This window comes from Bactrocera dorsalis, chromosome 5, assembly GCF_023373825.1.
Source record: "Bactrocera dorsalis isolate Fly_Bdor chromosome 5, ASM2337382v1, whole genome shotgun sequence".
Taxonomy (NCBI): domain Eukaryota; kingdom Metazoa; phylum Arthropoda; class Insecta; order Diptera; family Tephritidae; genus Bactrocera; species Bactrocera dorsalis.
Genome location: NC_064307.1, coordinates 51,711,023 through 51,738,716, shown reverse-complemented (window position 1 = coordinate 51,738,716; position 27,694 = coordinate 51,711,023). Strand labels below are relative to the sequence as shown.

The 27,694-nt window shown below is 35.4% G+C and overlaps 1 protein-coding gene across 9 annotated transcripts in view; it reads left to right on the top strand.

The window, feature by feature from the left end:
• LOC105225255 (hemicentin-1) overlaps positions 1-27,694 on the top strand; it is a 214,923-nt gene that overhangs the window by 38,322 nt on the left and 148,907 nt on the right. For all 9 annotated transcript variants that reach the window (XM_049458316.1, XM_049458317.1, XM_049458310.1 and 6 more), the window contains exon 2: positions 3,968-4,982. In XM_049458316.1, the coding sequence (XP_049314273.1) occupies positions 4,865-4,982 (118 nt within the window). In that variant the 5' untranslated portion in view covers positions 3,968-4,864. The remainder of the gene's footprint in view (positions 1-3,967; positions 4,983-27,694) is intronic.

Sequence of the window (27,694 nt, the reverse complement as noted above, 5' to 3'; positions counted from 1 at the left end):
GAGTTCTAATGAAAAAATGATTGTATGTATACGTATATACAAATGGCTCTGAAATTCGTATTAGATTAGGATCTGGTGAAAAAATTCCTCCGTCCCATTATTGCATTCTTCAAATATTCACCTATGTTAAATATTTGACTTTATTATATTGTCAACATTTTGGTCTCTTCACTGCTCTTTCCACCTCTTCCAAGGCATAAATTGAGTTATAATTGTTTAATCTACTGCCAGTATTGTTTGCCGCCTTGACGATGCTTTGACTGTTTATCCGTTGGGCTTTGCCTACATTTTTCGTGAAGATACGAATTTTTTCATTAGAATTCTAAAGCTCGAGGCGCTGGCTAAGCAAATACAAACCAAATTTAATTTTTTTTATTCCTTCATGGTCATCTTCTGCACCATCGCACATATTCTGAAATTTGTTGTTGTAGCGGTAACTTAGCAAAATGCATATTCAATGTTTTTTGTGTAATCTCCCTTTTATTGCCTACTAACCAAAAACATTTAAGTTGCTCGAATTCTCTCGACCATACGAGTCGTATATATTTTGCCCAGAAGCAATCCAAATTTATTTCTTTTTAGCATTTTCCAACCAAGGGCCAGATGTACATTTTTCTCACAAACATATTTGACTATATTTTGTTAAGATTCATAAAAATGTGAAATTTTTATTCTTTTTTTGATAACGTTATCTGCTAGGCAAATAAATGAAGGCAGCAAAAGAAACAACTACAGAAAACCTCACAATAGATGATAAGCATGGCTCAACCAGAGCTGTCTTTGTATGTTATGCATGTATATAAATATGCCGTAGTTATTCTTTAGGAATGCAAATATTGATTCTTCATAACAGTAACAACAACACTAACAACCATTCAGACAGGCAAGCCGGTCTTGTTGACAATTTCATAAGGTTTATTATTTTAGTGTCAGCCTCTCTGGCTCAATCGTAGACAAGGCAATCAATGACGCAATCAAAGAAAAAACGAAATATTTTAGTTGGGATTAAATTTTGGTCAAGCGCTCGTATGATTTCCTTGTTTCTTGTTTACTAATATTAAAGATTTCGTAGAGCTTTTCGTCTGCATATGAATATTTAAACACCATGCACCAAAGCCAAAATACCCTTCACAAATAAAAAATTTGTATGACAGCTATATTGGTTCAAAATATTGAAATAATGACAATTAATATAATTAAATAATTAAAATCAGATCTCTTCGAATCTTTGCTGTAAAAGTTTGTATGACAAACTAACTGTTGGATTCAGAAGTTAAAACTAAGCTCATAGCTGCTTTTTTGGTCTAAAAAACGCTAAAGGCTCTAAATTAAATCCAGTTTTACAGAATATAGTGTCTAGATTTGGTTTGATATTTTGAAGGGTTCAATATAGGGTATGAAGCTAATCTCCGTAATCTTCGTCACAACCATTCGCTTAACAGTACAAACTGAATTTCTTTCAAAACATATTAACGTAGTGTCGGGATTTAAAGTACCTTAAGCTAAATGTATTCTAGAAAACATGCTTACATTAATTAATAAACATTTTTAACTTTTAATTTTTTAGAGATTTTCTTTAATTTTAATGGTTTTTGATTTAAAGTTTTCTACTTATTTTTGTAAAATACAAAGATTTGATAAACTCATTTGACGTTTTTTGACAATTTTTAATTTAAATAAAAATATAAAACGAAAAATATTTGCTTCACCAAACATTGTTTGCAAGAGTCAAAGCACCCATGCGAAGGCTCTTCAAATTTGCTAATCACAAGTCAATTGCGCCTGAAAACATTCGACGAACGAATGCACAGCATGTTTTGTAATAATGTGCATAACTTTTGAATAATGTAAATAAGGACAAATCAATGGAGTCACAAAAATATGAGCACATTTTGCGAAACAAATGTACACTCCGGCATAACCATTAAATATGATTTCTATATTCCGCACACACACGTGCAGAGGCATACTATTTTGTCGTGTGTTGGCAAACGTCCTTCGTATATGAGTATTCTCTTATTTATGTGAAAATATTTGATTATGTGCGATTGATCATCAATTCTTAGCTGCTCCTTTGATTGTTGATGTATTTATTTGCGCATAACAATATGCCATCTGTATGCATGTGAACAAATGTGAGTGCGCATGTATATGTAGATATGTGTTCTAATACATGTTTGAATATACAATAACAGAATTGTCAGTCAATCGACAACTCTTCAACAAAATACGCAGAAATTCGTAGCATACTTGTATGCGCAAATCATAGCTATGTATATGTTAAACTAAAATCGATGTGGCAGCGGCAGGCAGCTACTGCCTACAAGTACATACGCAGCAGCTCAGAAGTTTACAACAACTCGTAGTTTGATTGAATTGAAAGTTTCAGCTTCAGCGATTGCTTCGATTGAGTACATTCTCATCTTTGCATATCAGCTGTGCCACATAACGGTAGTAGTGTGCAAGTAGCAGATTATATTTCATAGCAAAATATTCAGATATTAAATAATTTTCGAAACTTTGTTGAAAAGATCAATCATTTTATCCAATTAAGTACAAAACTATACTTTTCTGTCAATGACGAGTATTTAACCTAATAGAGTTACATTTTATCTAGAATAGAAATGATTACAGTACTAGCCTTATAATTGGAGTTTATTACGTATCTTAATCTATTCTGTGGGGTTGTGAGTTTAAGCTTCCCAGCCGAGAAAAACAATTTCCACAGATTTCAAACACTTTTAGTAATCCTTCTCAGCTAAAATCCATTTCATTTATATGAAATTATAGTAAATTAATAAAATGAACAAACAATGATTACTCGTATCTACTAAAGGCAATGAGATAACTGGTTCCAGTAATCATGCAAAAAAAATATTCCAGTATAGTTCCGTGTGCTTGCTGTTTAGGAAACAGGAAACAGTAACTGATCGGAAATTCACTAATATATTTGATATAAATGTGAAGGTAAAATGCAGCCAAAAAACATTGGACGGCTACACTGGCAAGTACTGTATTGGCATCGCCAAAATAAAAGCAAAAAATTAAGTTCTAAACATTTACTTTTTGATTTAAAAAAACATATCCAAAGCAATGTATATTGTGTTGTGGTGCACTATAAACTCCTTCCGTCAGGCCGAACTGTGAACAAAGAATGGCCGGAATTATGGGCACAGATTTTGGCTCCTTCATTAAAATAATACAGCGTATCATACTACATTGGTTCTTCGCGACTTTCGTGGCAAAATCTCGACCTCTACCACCGCATTCTCCTGATTTGGCTCCGTGCAAGTTCTGGCTATTCAACAAGCTCAAAAGATCAAGGCGCAGTGACGGCGTTTTTCCGTGATTGAGGAGATAAAAACCGATTAGAAGAAGGCTCTTTGGCTATACCGAAAAAAATTATTCCAACTGATTCGAGAACCAAAAAAAAAAACGTTGACAAAATTGCTTTTTAACGGACGGGGATTACTGAAAAAGAGATTAAACTAATTTGGAAGAATAAATAATGTAACAATTGAATTGTTCTAAATGTATGACGTTTATTCAAAAATGTCTTCATCTTTGTTTTACTTTTCTAGAGTCACAAAGGACTTGTGTGTCAACTCAATAAACATACATATGTATTTAGGTCAATACAATTTGTCTATGGTCCCAAAGCTTATTATCTTAAAACTAAAAATTTTAATTTTTTTTAAAAGTATTCAATTGGAATTTTTTTTATTTTTCCTAACAACTTTAGAGATTCAACAATAGTTGACTTGTGAAGAAAAAATCTCTGAACATACATACATAAAGTTAAAATTCAGTTTTTACTTTCTCATATGTTGAGTCGATTCAAAGAAACTAACACCAGAAAATCCGATTTGACATAAAATTCTTGGCTATCGTGGACATTTTTTCTATTATTATTTATGGTAGAGTGCTAAGTTTTAATTCACAGTTTTTTTTTTTATTTTCTTTCCAGGCTTAATTCGAAACCAGCAGTTATGGAAATGTAATTGCTACTAGAAATTTCATCATCATCATTTTTGAAGACTCATTGCAAGCAAATACAAATATGAAGTGAGAATTAAAAACAAAAAAAAGTGAAAAATATCTTTAAAAAATTGAAAATCATAAAATTTATATTCAGTGCGCTAGATCTTCAGTATCATATAATAAATAATAATAAAACGCTATTACAGCGAAAGCGAATTCTGTGAATTAGTAGTCAACTGTTCCATGCATAAACACAAAAACATAAAAACATATTTGAATAGAAAACACTCTTCATTATATTGAATAATTGAATACAAAAAATCCAAAACTCACTTCATTGATCACAATCAAAACGGTTTGTAACAAGAACAACATGCAAATGCAAATCAATCGACCCACAGACATACACACACACACAAAATAAAACAAAACACTAAAGAATATACTTGCAATCAGACGCCGGCGGCGGAGCAGCGAAGACGACCCTAAAGGAATAAAAGGAGCACCAGATCATACGATAACGGAGACGACGACGATAAAGTCAGTGACGAAGCCGAAGGCGAATGTGTAAATACACCAACAAATCCTGCAATGTCAATGCGAGTGCTTAATACAACAACAAAAATTAAAAGAACACGAGTTTAATGTGACCAAGAGCACAAACAACCTGAGAAATAAAAAACTAAAATTGTTAAAAACAAACTCATAGCTTCTCGAACATCGAAACAGGAACAACAACCTTGATTGCATATTGAAGCATCCTCAAAGATATCGCAATTCAACATTATCAAAATATTTTAATATTCACTCAATCTAGTCGTTTAAAACAACAAAATTTACCTACATAATTTAACAAACAGTTGACGCAACATTTGCCTGCAACATGTTGCTAGCCAAACGAAGAGGACCATCTAGGATGGTGGCCCACAACAGACTTATCGGCATGCTGTTGGCAGTGTTGCTGACTTTGGTGTGCAGCGCACCCGCGGAAGCAGCGATAGGTAAGTCACATATTTTCATGTTTATTCAGTATTGTATTGTATGTTCTGAGTTAAAGATTTTAAAATTGGTAACAATTTTCATAATGAAAAAAAAGGAATGAGATATCAAAAGAGACTGTTAAGATACTTGGATTTCAAGCTAATAAACGAGTTAATTATTGTATATTTTAAGACAAAAATTTAATTATATCGCTCCTATAGTAAATTATTAATTTGGCAACCGAATTTTCTAACGCCATGAACGTATAAATGTTACCAATTCTAATGTCAGTTGATATTTCTTTTCGTTTATGATGTAACTTTCCGCCTAAGTCGTGGTATATATGACTTCTTCTACACTATGCTACAACCGAAGTTGAAAGAAATACTAATAATCAATTCGGACGGTTCATTTAACTTAGAATTAAAGTTAAAAAAATCAGATTTCTTTTCTTGAGATAGTTTCTTATTGCTTGAGATTTCTTTCAAGCGCTTATAAAGAAAAAGAGCCATACTTAGTTCTATAAATTTGGCAGCAAGTCTTAGGTTTTTCATAGAATGTTCGTATCAACATTGAAAACATACCGATATTGCTCTGGGTGGAAGCACAGTATCACACAATTTATCAGAAGTGGTTTCCAGAAAATCAAAACTTCCTGTGTACTAAAATTGGGAATCCCAGTAGTGATGGTACTCATATAGTGCTGGTAAAACGCTTTTTGTGTTTTTCAATCTAATTTTCTTTCTCTAATTTTACTGCCTTTATTATTAAGTTTTGTGATTTTATTATGGCAATATGAGCGGTGGATGCAAATCGTCCCGGCGCAATTTTATTCATAGGAGATAACATTAGGTCTCAGAAACTCGAGGTCTTTTTCTATTCGCCTTCGTGAAAAATCTGCATACTTGAATTTTTAAGTTTTCCTCTTAAAGTTTCATTTAAATCGTTCACATATAAACCCAAGTGCAGAAATTTGTTTATTTTTGTTTTATTTTAATAAAAACTTATATTAAATTATTGCTTTATACGAAACCTATCTTTATATATACATATAAATCTTCTGACCGTGTGTTTGCATTTGAACTGCTCCTAAACGGATGGACCGATTTTGATGAAATTTTGTGTGTATGTTCAGGGAGATTCGAGAATGGTTTAGATTTTTAATTTGGTCCACTGGAAAATGTTTTTTAAATTATTTTTTTTCATTTTTAATCAATTGTTAATTTTGGAATTTGGACCGATAGATGGCGCTACCATCGCAGTATCCAATATTCAAACTTTAAATTGACGTAAACGTGCATTAAAGAAAACGATGCCAAAGTAAAAGACGACATCTGTGGATCAAGTTTTTATATTGTGGACAGAGTTGTTCGTTCTTAAGTAATAAATTGGGTGATTCATACATCTATTGGTAGCTATAACATTTTTTTCATACCTGCTAACTATTGGAAGGGGTATCTTGACAGGCAATTTAAAATCGCAAAAGGTCTGGCATAAAAAAATAGCGGCATAACTGAAGTGTTGATAAAAAAATTGAGATACACAGAAATCTTTTCGAAGCATTGCACAGAGCAATGCAATATTTAAACAGGAACGATGAATGCATATGAAAATGTGTACAATTTCAAACTGATCCTTTCTGAAAAATAATAAAATTGCTAAATATTGGGAATGCTAGAATAGAACTGCAATCAAATACACAATGCAATGAATTAAAACTGGCTCATTTATCATTCGATGAATAATATACCACGGGCATCCCAAAAGACTGATGCCATAACCTTGCCAGCCGATTTTTTTTGTCTTTCCACGCTTGAGAGCCGTTTCTTACTATGCAGTCCACCAGGCTGACAATCGATTGGACGCGATTGATTTCATTGATGCGCAGCCCAAATTCAATAGTATTTTTACCCCAAAAACCAATTCTTTCTTAACGCACGAAATTCTTTTTGATTCATTTTTGTTGCTTCATCAAAAATGCGATTATTCCTTAACTAATACTTATAATCTAACTAATAGAAATCATATAGATGGTATTAGTAGTACTATCTATGTATCAGCCACAGTAAAACGTAAGCGGGTCCTCTAGTTTTTCTATATTATTATATCTATAACAAAAAAAAAAATTAATTTGTTTAAGAAATCTTCTTTGCACTTTCTTAGAATAATATATTATTTATATGTATTATATGGCATTATTGAGCTCATTTATAGAATTGACTATTCCCCAACTAACTAAAGAACACCTAGAGTGGTGGTTGTTGAACCAGTTGTCAAAATTTACTCGTATTCATCTATTTTTGAATTCAAACTAGTAAAGTATTCCGTTTTAGTGGTATACAAAGTACTCTAGTAAACCCAAATATTTTACGTATTTTCGTCACTAAACAATAACATTTTCCTCCGCCGTTTAGAAAGCTCAACGCCTCGATTGTACGCACAATTACATTTGTATTTATTCATTACTGCTCTCTGATCTGTTTATGCAAGTGGATACGTCTAGGTAAAAATACACAAATGTAAAAATGTTCTGCAAAGAAAACGAAAAATTAAAAGGTTTGTTTCATAACTGCTAACTATTATTAGCTAGCATAGTTTCTGCTATAAAGACGTTTCTTAACCGAAAAACCCACAGAAACTTGCAGAAGAGAGCACAAGTTGAGAGCGTAAAAAGCTGAGAGATCAGTTAGTGTCTGCCAATAAAATTTCTACTAACAAAAAACAGCTGTTAAAGCACCTGTATATAAAATATATATATATCAATATTTTGATATATTCCTACTATTTTCAGCAGATTTTTCGTTTCTTTACTTTTTTGTTATTTCGTTCGTTGGAAGAGTAACTGTCAATCTTCTGCTTCCAGATAGCTAGCAGCTACTAGCAGTTAAGAGACAAAGCTAGAAATATATTTCGAAACAAATAATATTTACTCTGCAAGTGTTCAGATAGAACTTGTGTATTATCATTTGGATTAGGTAAGCAGGTCTGTGCACTTTTCACCTATATTACCATGTACGTATGAATTCATGGAAGAATTCGGTCAGCTAATGAGCTCAGCAGCAAGAAAATTCAAATTGCAGAAAACATGCAACACGGTCACTGTCAACGACTGCGTGCTCCGCCTTGCTAGTATTAGATCATAGGCAACTTTTGTAACATATATGTACGAGTATGCAATTGTATATATTTTCACAATTATTAGGTCATAAAATTTCGTAGAATTCTACATGACTGGCGAGCAAGCAACTGCATACTTTGCCATATAAATTTAAATGCATACACGCAGCTAAAAATAAATATTAAACAATTTGAAATTAGAAAAGGTCTAAAAGAAAGACCGAGTGCAGAAACATATTGATGCTGCAAACACAAATATGCAACTCAAGAGATTTTTGTTTTTATATTTTAAAAGCAGTGTTTAATTTTTAAGCATACATATAGTATTCACTCTCAGCTAAATTAGTATTTACTTTCATGTACTTCTGTCAATTGGAACACATGTATCTGACATTCCTTAGCAAGGGGAGCGGCGGGTGGTGAGCGCTTGTTTGGCAAAGCGGCCAATTCGCGACTATTAATGTTTCTATTTCAAGCGAAATACCAACAGACACAAACAGGGCAAATAAAGAATAACAATTACAAACACACACTTCTCTATGGCTACCCGGCAAAAAATTCGTAAGTTCGGGATTAGTTGGCGATTAGTCGCAAGAGAACATGCGATCAATTTGATATATTTCTTTGGAACGAACTGTGCTTTTTATTCGAACTTATCCCATAAAGAGAATAATTATATAATTTTGGGTTCGAAAGGCTCTGAGAGTTCTAGTTTTAGCATTGTTCAACTTCCATATTAGATATTCGCTTCGACCTAATTAATACCTGAATGTGTCCTAAATGTATGAGTTGAAGAATTCATACATATCCATTTTTTATAGAACCCAATGCAGGAATACTCTCGTTGAGATCACTCACACAATATTTGGCAGGGTTGGATTTGTAGGTGTGTTTTTGCACATTTATTCACTCACAACCTTCCGTATTTAGCTACCCGCAATCAGATGACGCATTTCATTAGCGCGTTGTCTTAAGCATATTGGCAAATAGTAAAAGCGTGAAATGAGCATTGCTGGTGATGAAAGGAAAAATTGACAAATTGCAAACGAGTGCTGGAAATATATTGTACTGTGAGTGTTTATTATAAATTGGTTTGAGAATTTCGTATCTCTGAGTTGGCTAACCCGCGGCGAAGGATTACGTTTCATGACAGAAATGTGCAAGTTTTTGGGAAAACAAAAACAACGAGAAATTATAGTTATAGCTTCTGAGTGAAGATATAAAATATGTTTAGCTCTCACACTTTTATAACTTTACCACCTTGAAGTATTATATTTGGTTACTGATTAAAATATTTGGCATCCTTAAAATTTTGTAACCGAACTTTAAAATTGTATTCCTTAAAAATACAAAAACTCGTCACGCAACGAACACAAATGAAGCTTAAAGGACTGTCTGCAAACAAAGTTTGAAGTATTTTCAGTATCCACCCATCTTTATAATGCGAAATTTTGTTACCTACGAGTCTTTAGAACGCATAAGTTTTCATTATTTCCATGTAAATATTAGCCTGCAAAATAACGAGTACCACATACATACGCCCCAAAATAGCGGTAATTACAGTGGAAAAGAACGAAAAAACGAAATCTTCTTTTCCATAATAACTAGTCAAGGAAAAAAGCCGGCATTAGTGCCACATAAAAATAAAGCAAGAGAATTGTTAAAGGAAGTAGCTCAAAAAGTGTCCTTCAAGCTCGTAATTTCTGGCATTTATTTTTGTAGTGAAGACCTTTTGTTGTTGCAGTAACGACTTTTTTCTAGTTCAGACTTTATTTCATCCAAAAGAGCTTTCCAGCTTGTCGCCTAACCGGCTGTCGTGCAGTTTTTCTACACTTGTACAGAGCAGCAAGTGTTCACTGATTTTTTGCTTTTCTCGTTCATTAGCATTTTTACATGCCACCCTTTATGCAACTTTCCACACACACCCTACCTTAGCGCATGCACTTTTTTGCTACCCAACAATGTATGGCAACAACAATTGCTGCTATGCGCTTGTTAGCAATACTTTTTAATATCTTTTTTAAATTTTTTTGTGAATTTACTGTTGTCTTAATTTGGCTTGTCTAACAACAGCCATAGTTGCCAGCGCCGCCCTGACGACAGCACGAAGGCGTAAAAAAAATCGCTGCCACGCTTTTCCAGCCTGCTCTCTTAGTATATACTTTGAACATGCACCTCGTCACTTACGACTTTCGTATTTTTTCGTCCTTTTTGAACTGAACTTTGTCAGCATTTACCGTAGGTTTTTTCTACAAACATTTTCTGTGTGAAACACACATATACTTAAATACCTAACAAAAATGGACTTATGTGCAGGTTTATATGGTGTGGTCTTACTGTCGTTGTTCCCTCGCACGTTTTTCTTTGTTGTCGTTTTGTTTTGTGGTCAGTTTATTTTTCTGCGTTTTCACTCTGTGTCTGTCATTGTCAACTTCAGAAGCAGCCGCACAGCGACAGCAACAATAAAGCACGCGACAACTAGCCTAGCAAACAACAGCAACCATTTCGTGCTCTACAATGGTGTGAACAATTTTTGGTGCAACAACAAAAGTGCATAAATAAAATATGTTTTAAGACCGCGGGCCAGCAAATAAGCAGCAAATAAAAAAGTATTACTCATACGCCATGGCTGACCACATCTGTTCTTATGGGTAAACACACATATACTATATACATAAACTGGTTTGCTTTTCAGTAACGGCCGTACGCCATTAACTGTGCTTTTCGCTCCGCTCTCCCGTCTCCCACTCGTTTCTCTATTTTTCCGCATTCTCTTGGTTGCACTTCATTTTTCTTCTCTGCTTTTTCGTGATTTCGCAAGCGTGCTGCTCAGCGCGGCTTTAAGCGCAGATTACGCCATTGCACTTTGCCGGCATTAATGTGCGGTTGGCAGCCACATCGGCAGCGCGCGACGAGCGCAAGTAAATTAATTTGCAGACGAAATTCCGCTCATTTGTTGCACTGACGTCAGCAAAGGCTGCAACAACAACATCAGCTACTTTTGGGTGCTGTTACCGCCGACGCAGCAGCTGCGCACAATTGACTCGCGTGTGTGTGATGGTGTGGCGGCTTAAGTAAGCCCGTGTTGCATGCTGCGGCTTGGAGTGAAGATTTTGCAACATTTTCACGCTGTGACCCAAGCAAAAGCTTTTAACAAATTCGCGCCAAAGTAGTGCAATTGCTCAACGAGCGCGAGGCGTGCGAAAAGTAAATGCACACATTTCAACAAAGTACGCGCTTGTGAAACATCCAAGTAAATAGCTGCGCGGAAAGCTTTTTAAAATAAATAGCAAAACTTTCTCTTATATTAAAGGCGTTATTAATTTGCTCGTATTTGCTTGGAAAATGCAAAACCAAACATTTCAACTTTGCCAACATAAATACAAACTGAAATAAATGAGTAAATGACGATGTGAAGAAACTGTGGATGTTGTTGCTGACTTAAAATAGGCCTGGTGCCTGAAGATCCTCTGGTAGGGTAATGGTTAGATCAATGTGCGATTTTTTTCAAACAAAACTATTCAATATTTCATTGCAGAATCTCTAAGTAAAGTATATAGATACATTTATTTAGGTTAACGAAAGATTGATATCTTGAGTTCCTATCCAAAAAATAATTACAGGCTACTTATAATATAATAAGCACAGGACGGCTGGGAACTACTCGTACTAGATTTTAGGATGTTATCTTTCTTTTGAGACATCATTCTAATATTATTTCTCGACTACCAATTAATTCAGCAGATTCAAGACTGGCCACACGGACTCACGGTGACGTTTAAGAAATACTGCTTTATACACTTTTGTACAATTTCGCTCTGCTTTTGAAGCTTTCGAAGCTGGTAGATAATTATTTTCTTAAAGATATGCAACATAGCACAAATTGCATGTCCAATGAGAAAAAATTACTTACATACATATAAATTGATGTATATAAGTACATATATATTTATACTGCCATGGCAGTTGCTGAGCATCGATACCCTTCTGCGGAATGGAAAATACTTCAAATAATATTATATTAATTACTGAAAACCAGGCTTTAGAAGCCGTACAAATAGTTGTGCAGTAGAGTCACCACGTGACCATTAGCACATACCACGATATTCTCTCATGCAGAAACATTTACAGGAGGCACATATACGTAGGTATTTCAGCACTTGAAAATTTACCGCCTCATAACAAATTCATCATAATTCATGCGCAAAATCGGCTTCAATTTTAATTGTGGGTACATTATTAAATGGCGTTCACAAACCGCTCCTGCAGCACTTTTATTGTAGCTCCACCATTTTTGCCCTTCATTAGTTAGCATTTTAGGTGAACAAATTCGTGAATTTGTCTCAACTCATAAATAGCTGGGCATGCATAAATTATGCATTAATTTTAAATGGTTAGACATTTTTGCCGCCGAAACACGTGCGTCCACACACAACGCTTCATTTATATTTTTACCACTCTGGACCTCGGCAGGGCGCTAAGTAGGAAGCGGACCTAATGTGTACACATTTTCATAATTATATAATCTGTAATCGTATTTTTGTTGCTTGATTGGCAGTTGGATTTTCAATTTGCTAAAGTGTGAATTTTAGTGGAACATTTGACTTTAATTGCAGGCGATAAATATCTACGGTTGTGGTGTGGTTTTCAAAATGTATGTATATGTAAATGTATAAGCTAATATTATTTTGCTCAAATTGGAGTTTGAATTAGACTAGTTTGCAATTATTTTATTTTGGCCACTTTTCACCGAACTATATTTTATTTAGCTTGTTATACGCTTGCAACATGTCTCTACAGAGTATAATAGAAAACTTATAAGATGCCATTACTAAGCAGTTATGTAGTTATAAGCCTGTTATTTGGTACAAATGATTGCATTTGGAAAGCTGGGGGCTATAAATGTAACTAATTGAGTCTACAACCTATAATATAACTTAATAAAATCAAGGAGTGGCATCTGTGGTTTGAAAATTTTGAAAAAGTGGTTTTGATATAACGGTTTTTGTTAAAAACTACAAAAAATGCGATAAATCAATGACTAAATGTAAATGTTGGTGAAAGCATGTGAGTTACCTTAATGAAACCCAGAGCGCATATAAAAAGTTTTTAGGTATTGACTAAAGGACATACAATTGACTGAGGATGATTTGGTATAATTTTGAATATGAACCCTGTCGCAGCATTTCCAATATTGCCAACATCTGTATGAAATCTTCAGTTGCCCCCGAACTTGACCCTTTCTTATATGTCTTTAGTTATGTTTATGTGCAAATACGTAGGTTAACTTTCATATTTAGGGAGTTTGTAACCGTAGTACTCGTATAAGGTCTTATAAATAAAAAAAACCAGTTGCCGGTAGCCGAAATAACTTTGCTCGAAATTTTTCGTGAATATTTTTTTACTTGAATACTACCTTTATCTAACAGAACTACGAAGGTAATATTGGAATTACCGTTTCGAAAAACAATGTAATGTTATCCTCCAATGTATATTTTTCCAAATATGTTTCATTCATTAAACTCAATAGCTCTTATTCTCGTTGAAGGCTGATTGTAGTTCAGAAAGTTGATTCCAACCGTTATTTTATCTTGTATAATAATATAATAAAATCCCCGGTTGTAAATATAATTTTTTGGTTGAAGAAACATTCGATGTAATCATTCCAGCATTTTCTAACTCTTTCGTGAAAGATCGTTTCCTTTGATAGAATTTTCGAATAAACTTCTAATCCTTCATCTGAAAGTAGCGTCATCACATAGGATTCGATTTCGCCTACTATTACGTCGATAATATTTCTCTTAAGTAGAATGTAGGAATCTGTAATTTACAGAAGTTTAAAAAAATCATGAAGTCATACAAGAATTGACCAAACTATAATCCAATTTTAACGTTAATGAAATCAAAGTATCTGAACGGACTAGTTATGGTCGCCAACTCATGATAATGACGCCAGTTTCGAAACAAGGAACCCGCCACAAGCTACATGCATAATACACGAACTTGCCACATTTTCAGAAAATTAAAATTTTGAATATTCGCACTATAGATCATATCCTGTCAAGCGTGTTTAGCGCATTATTTACAATTTATTCATTGTTTGCTAAATGTTTTCCACTTTGCGTCATCTTTTTTCGTTTCTCTTGCTGTTGCTGTTGCTGCGTTGTAACGTTGTAAAACAGCTGCATTCCTGATGAGTTTGCGGTGGAGTTGTGAAATTCTGTTTTGCGGTCACTGTTAAATGTAAACGCTTTCATTGTTGCAAATTTGGCCAATGATGCAAAATTAAATAGCAATGAATTTTAATTATTGGTTTTATAATGAATGTAAATTTTAATGAGACCTGAAAATTTCGCGCCACCAACGGACGCAATTATGTTGCATAGAAAATAAATTATGGGTGAGCACAAGTATGAGTGGTGTACTGGGTTTTGCCTATTTGCTTTAATGGATGACATATGGGAGATATAAGGTATTTGTGTAGAACGCTACATATATGTATGTATATTAATGATACATTTATAAGGATAAATTATAAATGGAATTTTTCATATTTTATTACTTCTAATATTGTTTTGCATTAATATGAAACACGCAAATTATAAAATATTTGTCTGAAGCCATTTTTAATCCATGCTTAAATTTCAAATTGACCGTCTGCCTATAAAATTTATTGATGGGGTACGCTCTTTTTACTTGAAACTATAATAGGTGTCATATAGCTCCCGCTTCTCAGTCCAGAAAGTATTTTTACATTCTAGAAAGTTTGTTTTATCATTTCAATCATCACATACTATACTCTGAAATCCAATTTAATTTTCATTACATAAATATGTATCTAACAATCTAAAAGTGGCTACAGTGGGAAATCATCATTAATCCTTTAATATTCTAAAGCTATTCTGAAAAGTCATTTCACTCAGCCGGAGTTTCCGCAGAACTCAAACACTAGAATTATACGGAACAAATACAATAAAAAAAATACTTTTAATGAATTCAATTTGCAATACTTTTCTAGCAGACTGTAGTCGCATGAGTTCACTTCCATTTCGCTCGTCTTTATATTTACAATGTAGCGCAAATTTCCCACGGCATCGTCAGCAGCCACCATTAAATCACTGACCCTTAAAAAATCATCATAAAAATGAAAATAATAAAAGCGGGGAATACGATAAAAAAATATGTAGCAAGTAGTTATGCTTACACACACGCACACACTCACTGTTATATATATATTCATAGTAATAATGATTACAAAGTATGCACACAACGCCAACGCCAATGATAACTCGGGCTTCCCAGCAGTGAGCGTGTAGGCGAAGCTGACCACCGATTGCGTCCGATGAAAAGCACAAGCAAATGAAAGCGCGCCAAAGAAAAATAAATATCCGCAATGAGTAAAAGTCAAGCAGTCAAGTAGCAAGCATATTTAATGCATACTTATGTACTTACATGCTTACTTACTTATGTGTTTTGCTACTTACTACCTATTTATTTACGTATATACTTTCATAGTCTCGTACTTCAATACTTACAAACTTAGTTACTTATGTATATATCTACATTCTTTTATACCTATAAACTTACATACTTTCATACTTTTCTAACCACTTGTTAACATCCATACATACATACATATCTATGGTATATACTTACAAGTATGTACTTATATAATTTTACACATTACGTGTATCCATTAGCATAGCTTAACATTTACATTCCCAGCAACATAATACATGGATAGATAGTCGAGCATCAACCATGCTCCGCCAAATAGCCACCTATAACAACAAAAACAGTAGTTTTAAAGCTGGCTTTGGTGTTTAGGCCAGTTGACGGGAAATGCTGAACTTATTAAATCACAATGAACCAACATCAAGTGCAGACAAACAAATGCACGCGAAGCCAAAGCCACTACCAAATCGACTCAAACACATACACATGCACAGACACCCACCAAGTGGAGAAAAAGCCGAACGAAACGCCAGCACGCAATCTTGCCCTCAGCTCTGCGCTGGAAGTCGCTGAAGAATTGCACCGCAGTGGCCAGCAGCGAAGCTCACGCTGTACATGTGAGTGTGTGTGACTACAGCAGCTGGCTAATGTTGACGGCAGTCGGTTGGAGCCGCTCTTTTGCGCGTCGTCATCAGCTTCGCTGTAATTGCGATTATGTTAATTAAATTAAAGTTACTCTGCGACTATAATGATAATGTAAGCTGCACCCACACACTCGCGCAAACACATGTACATGTATTTATGTTTTTGCTGTTCTTCTGAGCTGCGCTGTGCCGAGATGGGCGAGTACATTAGCGGTAATGGAAACTTGTGTGCTGTTGTACTTAGCGGCTTGTTTGTGATTACTCCACACACAAAAAGATTGCATTGTTGCCGTGGGTCCACACACTTGCACAAGTAGTAGCGCACACATTTTTATGCGTTTGCTCGTGAGCTTATTATCAAATGTGCAAATGATAGTACGCTTACTTTTATTTAAATATGCACATAAAGGAAGAGGACTGCAGCAAATTAAAGAAATAATTACAAACGAGCGGACGAGCTTTGGTGTAAGTGAAAGCAAGAGTAAAGTGGTCACCTGTGCATAATATGGGATCTTAATATGGAAAATACCTTATCAAGTAGTAAGAACTTCTAGAAGAACTGTTAAACTAATTTATCAGCCAGAGATATGTTTATCAAACGTTTACGGAAAATCTCAAATAGTCTCCACAAGTTCAAAATCCGGCAGCAGCTTGGGTAAATAGCTACCAAAACATAAGCCAAAATCAATATTTTTAAAGGAAATAACGATATCTTTGAATTACTAAATTCTTAAAATTAATTGCTAATTAAAATAATAAAGACACTCATAAACAATAGGAGAGAGATTCGGCCAAGTCAAACTAAGCACTACTTAGTATCTTTTTATACTCTCGCAACAAAGTTGCTAAAGAGAGTATGAAATCTCGATTATCACCTTATCATGCGAGAGTATAAAATGTTCGGTGACACCCGAACTTAGCCCTTCCTTACTTGTTTATATATAGATTTTTTCGTCTCAAAACACCTCATACATATAATGCTTTGCCAAAATGAGACTCCTATCTTTGATATAAATAACTAATGTATTCATAGCTCAGAAAACCGCTAAATAGTAATTATTTAAAAAAAATTGGCTTTTATTCACCTCTTCTTTATTGGCGTAGACTCGCTTACGCCAGGTGTAGTCAGGTCCTTCTCCACCTGGTCTTTCCAACGGAGTGGTGGTCTCCCTTTTCTTCTGCTTTCCCGACGGGTACTGCGTCGAATACTTTAAGAACTTGAGTACTTTTATCCATTCGGACGTCATAACCTAGCCATCGTAGCGTCTGTCTCTTAATTCACTGTACAATGCACCATACAACAGGATGATGAGTTACTTGTAGAGTTTGACTTTTGTTCGTCGAGAGAGAACCTTACTCTTCAATTGCCTACTCAATCAGAAATATGCAACAGCTATTCTGCGCGTGATTTCGAGGCTTACGCTGTTGTTGGTTCCAAGATAGACGAAATTATCTGCGAATTCAAAGTTTTGACTGTCAGTGACGTATGAGCCAAGTCCCGAATGCGAAGAGTGCCTGTTTGATGATCGGAGATTTTTCGTCTTACCGTCGTTCACTATCATACCCATTTGTTTCGCTACCTCATCCAGTCTGGAGACAGCAAAATTCACGACGCGGTTGTTGACGCCAATGAAATCAATATCATCGGAGTACGGCAACATCTGTACACTATTAAAGAAGTTTGTACCTTCTCTATTTAGTTCCTCAGCTCGAATTATTTTGTCCAGGATTGAAGAAGTCTCACGATAGTCGCCTTGTCTGAAACCTTGTTTGGTATCGAGTAGCTCGGAAAGTTTTTAGTATTCCTCTGCGTCAGATTACACAGGCGTTCTTCTTTCCATCGGGGTGTTTTTTACGTCGCGGGTCCGAAACATCAAAGGGATGCTTTCTTAGCTACCCAGAGCATACTTGATCTAAGCCCAGAAGTCGTGAGCTACTTGAGCTATGTATATATTGTATAAAAAATTCGTTTCTGGCCACTGCCAAGTGAATAGCGCTCAGAGAATTTTACCCGCTTGTGTAAGCTTCTACACAAGACTCCATCCTCCTTATTTATGCTTAATTAATCACGCTTGATTTTTCCAACTTATTTAAGATACTGATGTTGCGAGTCTATTTATCCATGTCCATCTAGCTCTCGGAGCAAGTCCTCAGTTTTTGAGATATCTATCTGAATTCTTGCCCACGTCCTTTTCTTTTCATGAAAGCTATTTTATTTGAAGCAAAATCTCAAAAAAATTTTGAATCATACTTCTACTAGAACTTCATACTTTAAAGTTCCCAGTTTTCAGAATTTATTTTCCCTTTCGGTTAAAAATTTTGCTGAAACCCCGTCGCCAATTAAAAATGCCAAACTCTCACTCGTGTGTACTTGCCGCGGACATGGAATGCACCTTAAATACTGCCAAATAAATTACGGCGATGACAATGTGCTTCTGCTACTTAGGCTTCCGCTTTCGCGAGCGCCGAGCACCTTCTCCCAGACGCTTACGCCGCCAGCTGAACAAGTAAAAGCATTCTAACGGCGCTGTGATTACGAGCGAAAGTGAGTCTGTGTGTGCATTTCTACAACGTTTGGCGCTTAAGTGCGCGCCAGTGTGTTGGTGCGTTTAGTGCAAATGTGTGCACTAATTGTGCATTTCCCTAATTATGCGAAGCGGCGCACCGACACACACCGTCACGTATACTTATATATGTAAATAGGGGCGCCGAAGGGGAGAAGTGCGAAGCCCTTGCATGCAAGCAAGCGAAATTAAGCGGAGTAAACGTGTATGAGTGTGTTTGTATGTGCTGACATTCTTAGTGCAGCACTTTGTGGCGCGCTGGTTGTGGCAATGTTAATGGTGCCATGGGAAATGCGTTTGCGGAATTTCCAATTTCTTCATTCGCGCGAATCGCAAGAAGAGCGGCTCCACCGAGTAACAAGTGTGTGCGAGAATAGTTAACTTTACATGTATGTATATGTGTATGGGGCTGAAACTAATATGGCGAGAGCATACGACAATACTTGGCACTTCTTATTTGCTTACTCCTCCGCCATCCTGCGACGTCTCTGCCGGCACAATTCACAGCATTGTTTTGCTGTTACAGCTACAAAAAATAAAACAGCATTCAAATCAAAGCAAGTTATGTATGACAGTAAGTGGTAGGAAAGGCAAGAAAGCAAAGAATGTTAAGCAACACATAATTTTGCTCTGCTTTGCTTTGTGATCTTTCCACACTTGGTTGCATTTGTGAAATTGGCAGAATATTTATATTTTTTTGTTTGCCGATTTGTTACTTTCACACCAACATAATGGCATGTACTATATACGTATAGGTAGGTGTGTTTGTTTGTAAATTCATGCGGCTTTTCAACTGCTTAATGTGTTGCATATCCGTTCTCACTCAATTTCACCGAAAGCAGAAGCACAAAATTGTTGTGTCCGTAAAAGTTAGTGTGTATTTGTAAAACAAAGTGTTTGTGTGTATGTTACTGAATAGCAGAGAATTGAAAAAGATATTCTTATGGCAGGCATAAATCGCCGGCAGCAATTAAAAGTGGTTCTTTATTGTAGTTGTTGTCTTCCAAAGATAGAGCAGAGTGAAAGATTTTTTTTATACTCTCGCAACAAAGTTGCTAAAGAGAGTATTATAGTTTTGTTCACATAACGGTTGTTTGTAAGTCCTAAAACTAAAAGAGTCAGATATAGGGTTATATATACCAAAGTGATCAGGGTGACGAGTAGAGTTGAAATCCGGATGTCTGTCTGTCCGTCCGTCCGTGCAAGCTGTAACTTGAGTAAAAATTGAGATATCATGATGAAACTTGGTAAACGTATTTCTTGGCTCCATAAGAAGGTTAAGTTCGAAGATGGGCAAAATCGGCCCACTGCCACGCCCACAAAATGGCGGAAACCGAAAACCTATAAAGTGTCATAACTAAGCCATAAATAAAGATATTAAAGTGAAATTTGGCACAAAGGATCGCATTAGGGAGGGGCATATTTGGACGTAATTTTTTTGGAAAAGTGGGTGTGGCCCCGCCCCCTACTAAGTTTTTTGTACATATCTCGGAAACTACTATAGCTATGTCAACCAAACTCTATAGAGTCGTTTCCTTCAGGCATTTCCATATACAGTTCAAAAATGGAAGAAATCGGATAATAACCACGCCCACCTCCCATACAAAGGTTATGTTGAAAATCACTAAAAGTGCGTTAACCGACTAACAAAAAACGTCAGAAACACTAAATTTTACGGAAGAAATGGCAGAAGGAAGCTGCACCCAGGCTTTTTTTAAAATTTGAAAATGGGCGAGGCGTCGCCCACTTATGGACCAAAAACCATATCTCAGGAACTACTTGACCGATTTCAATGAAATTCGGTATATAATATTTTCTTAACACCCTGGTGATATGTACGAAATATGAGTGAAATCGGTTCACAACCACGCCTTCTTCCAATATAACGCTATTTTGAATTCCATCTGATGCCTTCTGTGTATAATATATACATTAGGAACCAATGATGATAGCGGAATAAAACTTTATAAAACTGTATTTGAGCTGAGGTATCCCTTGTGGAAAAATTGTCGTGATCGGACTATAACTTTTCAAGGTCCCTGATATCGAACACGAAGAACTCAGTGCCTAACCTAACCTAACCTAACCTAACTTAACCTAATTTTTCACCGAAAATATCGGTAAATCTCTCAGAATTTAATTCTAATTAATTTTACAGCAAAATAAAAAAATATGTAAATGACGGATAATGAAATCTCGATTATCACTTTATCATGCGAGAGTATAAAATGTTCGGTGACACCCGAACTTACCCCTTCCTTACTTGTTATTACACATGTTTAAGCAAATGTGTTTGATATTATTTTTTTGGTAAAGCCTTCATTGATTAATGCAGCAGTGCATATATAATTTCTCACGAAGAGTTTTATTGAGTAGTGGTTGTAGATTCGCTTGCAACAGTGCCTTCGCAATGCGTAAAAATATCCTGGTATGGTATATGCAACAACGAGTAGATGCAAAGATAGCAATCAAGAAGAAATAGATTTATAGGAGAGCTAGTGACTAGTATGCATTAATAAACTGATAACAGAATAAGATGGCTGAGCCCGAGGAACACTCGTTTGAAATGAGAAGATTTACTGATTGCAGTTCTATTAATGGTTGTTTTTATAGTAACAAAGGGTAATAAATTCTATAATTATATAATTATATTTTCAAATAGAGATACTAAAAATAATGTTTTTATAGCCATCTAACAACAATTTAAGTAGTCTAATATATTTTAAGATTTAAGTTCAGATTTGTTGAGTTTCCAGAGTTTTTTCGTCATAGATTTGAGGTATCAGCGGTCTTTCTACAAAACTTCTTTCGAATTTCACTAATTTAAACGTTTAACCTCTCTCTCTCTCTCTTTATAAGCAGAAAATCTCTGATAACTCCGAATAAATTTTTCATTAATATTTAATAATGTCCTATATGGAATGCAAGGTGGTTGGCTAACAACTTGCCATACATTTCGACAAGTTGCTTTTGTTTACGGGCCTTGAATGGCTTGCATGGCTTTTACAGGACAATAACCATTCAGCGGACTGCTTATTGAATACAGGTGTGTTATAATGTATCCATGCTTCATCCAATGTCAGAAACTCGTTCGTGATCGGTTTGAAGAGTGGCAGATTTTTTTGTGAATCACATTTTTCTTTCATGAATGTTTAAATTAGTGGCACGTATTCGACGAAAATTTTTTTCAGTGATTTTAAGTATTCGTCTCTTGTGATCTTCCTTCATTCGTGCAATTTAATTTTATTAAATTATTATATGTACTATGAGCACAGCTCACGGCATAAGTTGTAATACAAGGTCTATCGCAAAAGAAACAGAACTTTTTGAATATAACTGTTTCTGTCGGCGCCACCTATTGGCGGGTATATGAAATAAAAAGTTTGATCTTTTGTTGATATTTCGTAAAAATTTTAAGACAATTGAATAACTACAATCGATGTTATCGATCAAAAAGTGACAGCAGCTTTTGGTCATCGGTCGTAAAATGCATTTTGAACAAAGAGCAAATATTAAATTTTGTTTTAAACTTGGGAAAACGTTTACTGAAACATTTCAAATGACGAAAAAAGTTTATGGTGATCAGTGCCTATCCCGTGGTGATCAGTGAGTAGCTTAAGCGATTCCAAGAAGGTCGTGAGGACCTCTGTGACGATCAGAAGTCGGGCCAAAAAAAATCGTCTTCAGAAGTCAAAAATAAAGACAATGCTCATTTGTTTTTACGATTCCGAGAGTATTGTACACCGAGAGCTCGTCCCACCTGGCCAAACGTTTAATGCTTTGTTTTACCTTGGTGTTATGAAGCGTTTTTTGTCACGCATTCGTCGTGCTCGACCACAATACCGTGAGGCAGGGTCCTGGCGCCTGTTGCACGATAATGCGCCGTGTCATCGGTCGACGCTTGTCACTGATTTTTTGACAAAAAACTCCATATTAACCATTAATCACTCACCCTATTCACCTGATCTGGCACCCTGTGATTTTTACCTATTTGGAAAACTTCATTTGCATATGAAAGGACACTGGTTTCAGGACATTTCAGCTATCCAAAAGGCGACGACCGATATTCTCAAGAGCATTCCGAAAAATGACCTTAAACACTCATTTGAAATGCTTATTGACCGGGCTAAACGCTGTATCGAAGCACAAGGAAACTACTTTGAATAAAAAATATAACTTTTGAAAAATATTAATTTTTTGTTGTTTTTTTTAACAGTCCTGTTTGTTTTGCGACAGACCTTGTAAAACTTTATCGCACATAAGATTTTTTGTAGTATTTAAAATTTTGCCATTGCTTGCCGAGAGACGACTTCATTACATAGTTTTGGGTGTACTATTTGCTTAGAGAACTGTTAATTGTTGTATAAAATATATTTGAAATTTTTTCTTCGTAATACTTTTCATGGTTAAGTTTAATTCGAAGTCGAACTCGGAATTCACGAATTAGAATATAAAAAATTAAAGACTACCAAATCACTTGAGCTGTATCAATGCACAATTTTAAACCATTTAATTAAGGTGTAGTAAATTCTTACACAACCACTTACTCAAGTTCATATTTGTTCCAATCGGCTCTTCTGTCACAGATATAGTACATACTACCGGCGGTGTTCATTACAAAAGACAAACAAGTATCTTTGTATGTAGTAAACATTTTGTATTCCACAAAAACAAAATATAGAAACAAAATGTCTCCGAGTAGCATTTGCTAGTAAACATTCATTTACCATTACTATTTGTTATTTCCATCCACAAAGTTGTGAGGTATTTTTGCCTTGATTTGCAGAGCTTTTGGTAAGCGTTGATTGCTTTGTACATAGATTCACACCCGCAAAATCTAAAGTATGCATCTAGGAAGTTGTTAGCAACGTGCGAAAAAGCAAAAAAGACAAAACAGATACTGAAAGTTTGTAAAGTGTTTAGTTAATAGGGGGCTTGAGGTTTCAGTAACTCTAAAACCTAAAAAGCTTAGTCAATAAAAAGTCAGTCATCAGCTCAGCCCTTATTTTGAAGAGGCTTCTGCAAATGTTACGCAGAAGTTTTCCAGAATATACTCCGTAGTCGTTATTGGAGCAGACCGTGCTAATAGCTGTTACGTTCAGGCTCAGTAAGAAAGTTGATGAAGACATTACGCTAGGGACTTCCGACTAGTGGAGACTTTCCATTCTATTCCAGAAACAATGTTTTGCACGGACTTCTTTCTCCCGTTTGTATTATATAGTGAAAACCCCCTTTTGAGTTTATTCGCTGTAAGCCTCTGACTCTTTAACATCCGCATATTTCAATGTGCATAACTATATATGTGTATTTATAAATTTTGTTTTTACAAAGTAATGTTTGCATATACATATATGTGTATGTATGTAGGTATGGGTTAGTATGTGTTAACCATTCATATGCTACTATGGACACACATTTATTTGTTATTTTCTGCAGGCGACACTTACAGCAGCCGCAGTTGCAACACACTACCCATGTGACATTCAGCATAGCATGTTGTTGTTGTTAGGTTGTTGGCGCATAGTGTTGCAACCATTGTTTGTATGCCTTCCAGTGGTTTTGTCCTGGCGATGGGCTCTCCCCACTATTTGGATGTAAGTGTATGTGTGTGTATTATATATAAACATTACTCCGTACAGTATTTTGGCGCACTTCCTGCCATTTCAAACTCAACTTGTCCAACCATTTATGTAGAATTGTAGTTATTTAGCTGCTGGTGATTGCATTTGCAACATGTCATACAATCGTGCGGTGCTTACGCATTGACGCACACATGTAAGTATTGGAAAACACAACAATGCACGAGAATATGTTTGCTTCCAGCGCCGCAACTGTGCCGAGTGACAAATACTTTTGTTTCGTTTTGCTATTGAAAATACATGAACACGTATGCGTGTGTATATGTGTGTACTTCCTGCTGCTGGCAACTTCAACTTCGCTTCAGTCATACAAGCACACACACATTCCCATGCATGCAGACGAGTAGAGCGCGAAAGAGCTCTGCTAATATTTGCTAATACCGACTGTCGTCTGATAAAATGTTGACAGTGATTAAATGTGGCTCCGGCAACATTTCGCTTTGAGCAGCAACCTGACAAGCAACTAAATCAAAGAGAAAAGCACGCAGCGGCGACGGTGGCAAGTGTGCAGTAAAGCAGCCATCCGCATGAATAAGAGATGAAATTATGAGAACATGATAAAATATGCAAACGGAGGGAGTTAAAGGAATATGCTAAAAGAAAGCTTCTGTGGCAGTGCAAGCTGTAAAACAAGCATAGTTAGCTCATGTGTGTTGGTTTAATGAATGCATTTGCCACATGCAATACATGACACAGTTATTTTGAAGCTTAGTGTACCGGCTTCCGCTGGTGAATTATGCATTAAATACAGATTTATGAATTACTGACAACAAATTCGGGCTATTACTAAAGATAATGCCTTAAGGAACGTAACGGTATTTTGGAGTAGAGAAGCGAGAAGTTTAGCTTTTTTAAGCGAAGGTGGACGTTGAACTTCTATTCCCCTAAATACAAGTATATGAAGTTTTGTTTTGGTTTATTAACTAAAGATTATGAAGCATTTATTCTTAAACCTGTAAAGACTTTTTTTCAACTATATATAAGTACATGTTTAAAGCAGTTTTCGGTGCTATAGAGATTCAAATATTTGCTTATTCTTTAAGACAATATGAGTGTGTTTAGAACTTGACACTGTGATGTTTCCATTTCTGCTTTTCAACAGGGCAAGTGTGAAAATAAAAAGGAGTTACATTCACATTTTCGGAGATTCGCAGGGTAAAATTCACTGTTTGTTGACTGTTCCTTAGTCTCTAGTGTACTAGTGATTGATGTATGATAGACCAAACTGCGCTGAAACCCCTATCGATTTCACTTAAACGGCCTTTAAACAAAGCTATAAAGTGGTCTCACGGTTGTCCGGAGCGAGCAACCCATCGCGTCGTCAGCTTTGTTATGCCTAATATTTCATACAGGATAATATCCACACAGTTTTTCGCTCTGGTTACTAACTTAGCTATTTCGCAGATTTTAAATTAGTCTGACAATGCTGTATATTTCTCCAGAGGAGCCCCTATTTTTATAATCGAGTGACTAAAGTTAAGCATTTCATATTTCTGAAATTATTTTATGGGCAGCAAACAGCGAAAGAAATTGATCACGTTTAAAACAACGACTTTGCTATTCGAAAATATACGTAATATTGGCTTTCGGAGTTGTTTAATTATTTCATGAATAAGTTTTTTTAAACTATCATTATTCATACACTGTGAGACTCTCACTATAAGAATCAAAAAATGTCAAAAAATTGTAGATCTAAAATTATAAAATAACAAAAACAACAAATTTTTGAACGAGTGTCTGCCTGACAAAGGTCACATGTTCAATTTCCCAAAAGGACTGCAAAAACCTGAATTTCAGAGCAATTACATTGAAATGTGTTGCGTTGAAAGGTGAGCAACAAATATCACAAAGTAAATGACAGTTTATGCAGTGCAACACAAACAACACGCCGAGGACTTCAAGTTTCTTTTAAATTATTCCTTAACAAAAATTTTCCAAATTTTGAATTTTCTTCGAGAGCAAATTCTTTAAAAGGATTTAGTAGTAAGCCCTTAAGTACTTTTTGAACTTTGCTTCAGACAATTCTATTTCTACTGTAATTACGTCCGTTTTGCAGTTTCTTTCGAGTCTTTTCTTAGAATTGACAACTCTTGGACAAATAACTTGTTATAAAAGTTAATCAATTTAAGACGCACTATTTTTCGTCAATATCATACAAGCAAAAATTTCCATTTGGAAAAAATTTCTTACCAAAATAAACCCTGGTAAGTAGTGCGCCATTATTGCTGAGTGCTGAGTGGTTTACTCACTGAGTGAGTGAATGTCTAAGTAGGCGAGCCATAGTGCTTGCTGTCTGTTGCTGCTTTTATATGCTCGAACATATACACATGCTCGCTCACCTGTGTGGCAGCTACTCCCGCCACTCAGGCCGACAATGCAATTTAGTCAGCTGTCAAAGGCGTCCGCGTACTTCGTTGTTCGTCGACAAAATATGGTATTAGACCTTAAGCGGGTTTCGTATGGCGCCTCAGGCTTATTTTCTACATTCAATGGACTCTTTGTGTGAGCATTTGTGCGCGAGTGTCAGGTCAAAGCTTAGCAACATAACGGAGAGCCAGTGAAATAAAAGATAAAAAGGCAAACTGTAGCGAAAATAGATGACAAAAATGAAATGCAAAATGAACAGAAATGAAGAGCAATGAATGCAGCACAAGCTTATGAAGTGGGATTTGTCAGTGCAAAAGTACGGTTGAAGGAAATCGAGGGAGTTGCGCAAATTGACACTGAACAAGACAGCAACAAATCTGGTTCATATTCATAGCAAAACCGCCTAGAGACTCACAACATTATTGCTGCTATCTTGTGCTGCCGTGTGGGTTATGATAAAAATTTATACAAATAATTTGAAAACTAAGAAGCTTTAAAGAGTTAACAATAATATAAGATTAAAAATAATTAATAAATTAATATAACTGCAGGTGAACAAAATTTATTCAGTTTCAAAATTTTTAAGGTGGTTCAGTGGCCTAAGCCTAAGCAATTTTGAAAATGTTGACCTTAATATGTAACTTAATATCTCTAAGTTCAAAATCTGAAGTTGCCAATTACGAAGCTCAAAATAGTTTTTCATACCAAAGATTGAATTTATAATATTATCATTCAGAAAATCAGATAAAGTAAAGCTGTTCCTGAATGCCATAATTTTCTGGAATTGAAAAAAATCTAAATTCATATCTCTAAGATAAGATTGTTCTATTAGCAGAATACATATATGCTGATTGTTTAAAAGACTCGATTTTGCAAATTGTTTCGATCATTTTCTTCCATTAAATTCCGCTTTAAATTGAGTTTGAAAGTAAAAGGTACAATCTTC